General features: G+C 43.1%; 1 protein-coding gene across 1 annotated transcript; it reads right to left on the reverse strand.

Annotated features, from left to right (window-relative positions):
* Positions 1–3,755: 3,755 nt before the first annotated feature.
* Positions 3,756–5,638, reverse strand: olig3 (oligodendrocyte transcription factor 3). Its single transcript, XM_067516031.1, has one exon. It carries the CDS (start codon positions 5,356–5,358, stop codon positions 4,474–4,476), a length of 885 nt encoding a protein of 294 aa, XP_067372132.1. The 5' UTR covers positions 5,359–5,638; the 3' UTR covers positions 3,756–4,473.
* Positions 5,639–6,616: the final 978 nt, after the last annotated feature.

Consider the following 6,616-nt stretch of genomic DNA (forward strand, 5'->3'; position numbering starts at 1 on the left):
TAATGCATGGCGTGTTGTGAGTGTCCAGATTTCAGGCAAATGTTTTTAGCACATTTTCATCACTTCTTCTGTTTTTTAAACAATGTTGCATGTTAACAAGATGAAAGCATTTTTTTTTAAATCCTACAGTATGAATAATATTTACTTCATCTGTTTTACAGTGTCCCATGATAACAAATGACACAACCAGACTGAAACAATAATACACAAGGATGTCAGTCTTCAGCCCGTCCTCTCACTTCCCGCAGCCCTGCATGGACAAAGGGAAGTGTCAACACCACCTCTCCAACTGCACAATTAACATGCAAATGAGCTCAGTCGCTGATGGCGATGGCAAAGCGCTCTTATGATGGAAATATGCTTTCTGTTTTGGCAGTATGCGTTAAACATTAGTCTATGGAATCATCTGAGGACAGGAGGGCAGAGGACCCCAAAGCTGCCCTGAAGGCAGAGAGAGAGAGGAGCAGAGAGAGCACGATTGGGAGTGGGAATGGCCTCTGCACCTGCTTCACTAACTATGACTATGACACACACACGGAGCACGACCAGGCGGTTATAATCAGCCTCGTTCAGGCTGTCAGCCCAGTCAATAACTTATCGTCTCAACTGCTTTTGTTCTAGCAGCAGCTCGGCTGATGCGCCCGCTGCCCCTCATTCAACTGAAATTTATTTTCAATTGCTGCCCTCGGGCTCCGGCCCTGCAGCAGCTCGCTGACTGAGCGAGTAAACAAACCAGCAGACCACTTCACAGACAAGCAGAACTCTTCAGATGGGAAGCAACAGCAGTCTGTGATTGCCAAATGACATGTTTGTACGAACTCTGGAGTTCTAAAAGCCTTAAACACCCCTACTGTTTATACACATCTCACTCAAAAGTCTTCTTTTTGCAACTTTGCAAAGTTCACATCTATAATGAGGATGAGCAGCATCTGTCAGTATAGTTTAATTAAAACAACTTTACAGATTTCAGATTTGGAGGTTTTGGAAAAGGCCACTTTTCCACAGAGTGAGACTGACAGCATTGGTCGCCTTGCTAGCATCTGTGTTCAAGACTTGAAAAAAAGGCCTGTGTGTGTGTGTTTGTGTATGTGGAGAGGGTGAACAAAGCAGAGTTGCTCTAAGTGATAAACCTCGAGTGGCTCCCAGTAACAGGTGTGTGCTCTGTAAAGGACCAATCATTTGTCAAACCCTATGAAAAGAGGAGCTGATGGCCGTAAGTCCATTCAATCATCTCCGACTGGCTTGAAAACAACGGGATTTATGAAGAAATGACAAAATTCTCATCTGCCTGTCAGACAATTATCTGTTTTGTAAACTGTAAATTTCCCAAGACAACGTGGTTCTTGAGTACTAAGCCTCTGAAACTTTAGAGACACTTTTGTTTTTAGTCTGTGGTTATCTTTGTGAATATTTAGGGTATTTCATACATTTTATGTCTTATTTGTTTTTGCAACTTTAGATATATTGTTTTTAATGTTTCTAAAATTGTTTATGATTTTGTTATTACTGTGTTGTGTTGTCCTCAATAACTCCCTTTTTGTACCTGCACACCAAGTGGAAGATATGAAGGAAAAGTACCAGATAGATTGTAAAAGGTTTCTTTAGTAAAATAAAACTTTGCTCAGATACCTGTGAGGCAAGAAATTATTTCTTAACTTTATAGTTTTTTTTTTCAGAACTCGTTTTGCTTCTTCCTGTTTGATATTTTAATCTTTAATTTATTCTGATTTTTTTCCTTTTTAACTCTGCATCATTTTCATATCCTCCCTTAATGAAAAAGAAGCATTCAAATCTCAGTGGGATTTACATGATTATCTAAAGTGTAAATGAAGACAATTTTTGTGAACCCTGCTAGGAAGATAAGTCCCGCTATTATGATAAACAGAGTGACAGAAAACACACAATTCAATAACTGTGTGCAAGTGCATTTTTTAATTTTTCCACTTACCTTCAGGATTTTAGCTGGATTATGGTTACATTTAAAAAACTTTCAGCAACATTGAAAACTTTATAGGTCAGTTGCATTGCATCATGAGTGCAAAATATAAAATGCACACTTGCAGGATAAAAGCTGAAAAAAAATTTTTTTAACATGTATCTGTTCATTTTGCCATTTTGTCAATTGCCACGACATTCAGTTGTCTTATGCATCCTATTTGCATGTGTATGTCAGTGTTTGGTGCATTGTTTTGTGGCTTTCTTTAAATTATCCCCCGCCATGAATGTACCAGTGCTAGATGGCAGCAGCAGCAGCAGCAGTTGTCTCTGCTTTCGGCGGCTCCTAATTAGCCAGAATTAAGAAGTATTTCTCGGCCCATTGAAGAGTCCATTTACTTTGAAACCAGAGCATAATAAACCTTAAGTAATTACCCCAACTCATGACTATTAACTAGCAAACCGCCAGCTTCCCTTGACAACATCCTCCTCAGTGTTGTGCGGTTAAAAGGCCATTGCAGCTACCCAGCTATTTACATCCCATCTGGCAGCCTACGAAGGACAGACAGGCTATACTCATTCCTAAAGACAAAAAAAAAAAAAAAAAAAAAGTGTAAAATGAACTCTTTCACTCTTCCCAACTTAGCCACAGAACTTGTGTTTTTCTTCCCTCCAAATAAGTTACAAAAGGCCTTCTTCTCCTTTTCTTCAGCTCTCTTTCTTTATGTTTGTTAATCCAGAACTCATTTGCATGCGCTGAGGCCGAGGAGGGGAGTCTGAATGTATAATCTTCTGTATTTAGTGGCCTGTAATCCCGACGCCTTTCTGTGATGTGATTTTCTCCTCTTGGTCCCCCATGAACAATTAACTTGTAATCTCCACAAACATACATTCTGTCGCTGCAGAGATGAGACGGAGAAACACCCATGGGACCCGGCCGACAAACTGCTCTGCGCTCCCCAAGGCGGATCACTTTCTAGCTGCTGCAGGGAATAATTCAACTGGGCTCCATTAGGCTGCAGCCCGCTCCCTCATTTCAGCCTCATTTTCCCTTTCTTAGCGTTAGTTTTAACTGTTAAATAAACACTGTCTGTGTATTAACTGGTCATAAGCTGGTGTTATCGTGCAACACGGGCCCAAAGATGAGAAGCCAGTAAAAATACATTTACAAGCTGGTACACGATCAAGTTCCCATATGCGTTTGAAATTGGTTAAAGGTGTAGCTTTTGCGTATCCCTCACTTAATTTTAAAGGCGCGCGCGTGTGTGTGTTTATTCAAATACAAACAAAATCAGTTAAGTGCTAATTTAAAGACAAATAAATTCCCTTTATCTGAAACATTTGCTCACACACTGATTCTTTCTTTTAGAAACTGTGATGATGTGTGTACAATCCACATGGTAGTTCAGTGTGTCTACTTTTAAATTCCATTGTGTCCATTGAATACAAATAAGTAAAAAAACAAATACAAATAAAGGACAGAGTCTGTTAAAGTAAAATGTGTCGTGTTGAAACTGTTTGGCCTTGCTTGGAGTAAAATGTAAAATTAGAATTTAAATAAGGTTTATGCTCAAAAAATGCGCTAATTAATATGTGAAGAGAATAAGAGTGTTGGCTATAAAAAGAGGGAAATTTTGTGAAATTGCCTTTAATCTGAAAGCAAACTGATAAATAAACTTAAATTGCTGTGTGGCCTGCAAAATAAAAATAAACAGACTTCATTAAGAGCAGCGAGATATCATACATGTTTTTGGTGTTTTAGACTTTAAAGTATGTAAAAAAAAACAACGGAAAATAGTAGATATGATCCATAATTTCAGTTTTATTGAAATGTCATCCAGGTACGCTGGTCGATAATAAATATTTCATCATTCATCAACAATGTACAAAAATAAAGACACGGGGTCTCTGGGCATAACCAATTCAGTCCAGCAAAAACAATCATGCCCTGATAATTATACCATCATGCAAAAAAAGGACAAAACTAAGAAGCTGGAATCAGAGCACAAACGGACATAAAACGAGTCTTAAAATAAATCTAAAAACTTAGATTTTAATTCAAGTTTCTGCGATGGCAGAATCATTTTAGGCGAACACATACAATCATTTATTTCACACAGAACTCGAGTATAAAATCCTTGTTACAAGGCACAGAAATCATTCTTCGTTCTCACAAAATTACGCCTGATACAGAAAAAAGTAAAACAAAGGCAAAATGTTCATGCAGCCTCCTTCATCCTTCACACTGTGGCGTGAGACTGAAACTCAAACACACGTGGATGGTGGCATCATGTTGCATGACACAGAACTTAAAAACTCTTTCGTTTTACCTTCATTTGGCAAAATCGTCATTATAAGTCTTTATAAGTCCTTGTTACAAGGAGGAAAATAATATTTTTTCTCATACGTCAAACAAGAAAACAGACTAAACAACAGCATGCACCAGTGAGACCAAATCCACCCTCATGCCCTGAATCATCTATTTACAATCATCTTTACATGTCCCAGGCTCTGCGTGTCTGTCAGAAACACTGGGCATCATTTCATCCCGTCTTTTCCCTCCCCTGTGAGTCTCGTGAGGCCGGTGGAGGTGATGGGGATGTGTGGAGGAGGAGGCACCTGGCAGATGGTGCAGGGACACGGCAGACCGGCCCAGTGCTGGAAACCAGAGCCCAGCTGCAAGGCCGGGGGCGCAGCCGGCGAGCCCTTCATCAGGGAATGGGGTGCTCGGATAGACGTGAGCCCCGGCAACGCGCCTGACAGGGTGGAGGATGTGGATGATGACAGCGCGCCCCCGAGGAGAGGGTGCACCTGGTGCGCGGCTGCAGCAGCTGCAGCAGCAGCAGCGGCCGGGCCCCCGGAGTGTCCAACGGCGCTTGCAGCGTGCGCCACGGTGCCGCAGTGAAAGGCCGAGTGCTGCCCTCCGTAAATCTCCCCCACCAGCCGCTTCATCTCGTCCAAGGAGCTGGTGAGCATCAGGATGTAGTTCCTGGCGAGAAGCAGCGTGGCTATCTTAGACAACTTCCTCACCGAGGGCCCGTGCGCGTAGGGCATCACCTCGCGCAGGCCGTCCATGGCCAGGTTGAGGTCATGCATGCGTTTCCGCTCCCGGCCGTTAATCTTGAGACGGAGCTGGTACATTTCCTCCTCGGTTACTTGTTTCTTCAGTTTGTACTTGTTGCTGCTACTGCTGCTGCTGCTGCTGCTTCCCACGGACGCAGACTTGGCGTCTCCAGAGCGCAGGTGCTCGCTGCCTGTCATCTTCTGGCGCTGCTGCTCGCCGCTCTGCGTGGAGGAAGACACGGAAGAGCCGACGTGGTGGTGGTGGTGATGGTGATGATGGTGCGGGTGGTGGTCTCGGAGGAACATGGCGTCCATGTCCGGGGAGGAGGCTCTGCTGCTCGGGCTGGAGTCTGAATTCATTTTATGGGTTCGCTTCCGAGGTTGTTGTGTAGGAGGTCGCTGCTGGCTTCCTCCCTCTCTCACCCACTTTCACTCTCTCTCCTCTCTCACTTCCTTTTTTGTTCTCCTTCTTTGCGCCTCTCTCTCTTTCTGGAGCCTTTACTCACTCTGGTCACCTGATGTTGTCTGTGTCCCTCCTGTCCCACGCTTCTGTCCTTATAACATCTGTGGCTGCCGACTTTCTTCCCCTCTCTGTGTCTCTGAGTCTCTGCGGTGAAGCGGACACTGGTAGTGGGTATTTATACACACGGGCAGACAAAAGCGGCGTTCCTACTCATAACGCCTAGTTAGGAGGATGACGTGCCCGTCAGAAAGGGGGCGGCGTGCTTTGACTGTCCCAGTGACCGCGGTGCGCAACCATTCACTGCCATTGTCGGGACACTGTTGGGGGGCACAGCGCGCTTCTCTTCTCTTCCCGCGGATCACAAAGTTCCTCTTCCAGGGATAAATCGGTCCCTTAAAATGGCTTCTTTTATGACCTACTAGTGTGAAAGCCTCATGCCAAACACCTCAGCTGGCCATCCTTACATCGAGTGCGAATTACGCACAAAAACAATTATTATAAAATAAGAAAGAAAAATGCTCAATTGTTTTCATGTTTGTTTTAAAAGGCATATCATTTTTAATTAGATGCAACAGAAAGAGGAGAGATCACACTGTGTCACGTCATCAGCCTCTCTCGGCACTGTTCATTTGGAGACCCTGGTGTTGATCGGACAGTCAGAAACCAAAACCTCCGCGGTTTGGCCTGTGGTTGCCTGAGGGAATGAGGAGGAACGGGGAAGGGAAACTGCCTTCAGATTCAGCGGCTCCTGCTGCCGCAAGGGTACAGGGCCTCCGCTGGGACACAGGTAACATGCCCGCTCCGACACTCGGCACTCCGCTGGCCATATGGCAGCATGTGGGCGTAGGAGTTTACCCAGTCTGGGCCTCCATAAAACTTTTCATCATCTTAATGTGTTGCTTTGCATAATTTTTAATTTCTAACATTATCATTATTATTATGATATTTAGGTGCTGTAGCATTTTAGGTCAACATTTTAATCTCTATCAAATAAAGTAGAAACAAACTGTGTTTTCATTGTTAATAGTTAGAACTTAATTATGTAAAATTGACAACAAATGAAGTCCATATAAAAATCAGCCTAAAATAATTTATTTCTATAAAAAATACTTTATGTTTCCTTTAAAGAATTACACACAGGTGAGTAATTAATAG

The sequence above is a fragment of the Channa argus genome, chromosome 1, assembly GCF_033026475.1.
Source record: "Channa argus isolate prfri chromosome 1, Channa argus male v1.0, whole genome shotgun sequence".
NCBI lineage: Eukaryota > Metazoa > Chordata > Actinopteri > Anabantiformes > Channidae > Channa > Channa argus.

Bases quoted from the DNA above. Each gene is read 5' to 3' on its own strand.
- olig3 (XM_067516031.1), bottom strand. From the start codon at position 5,358: ATGAATTCAGACTCCAGCCCGAGCAGCAGAGCCTCCTCCCCGGACATG.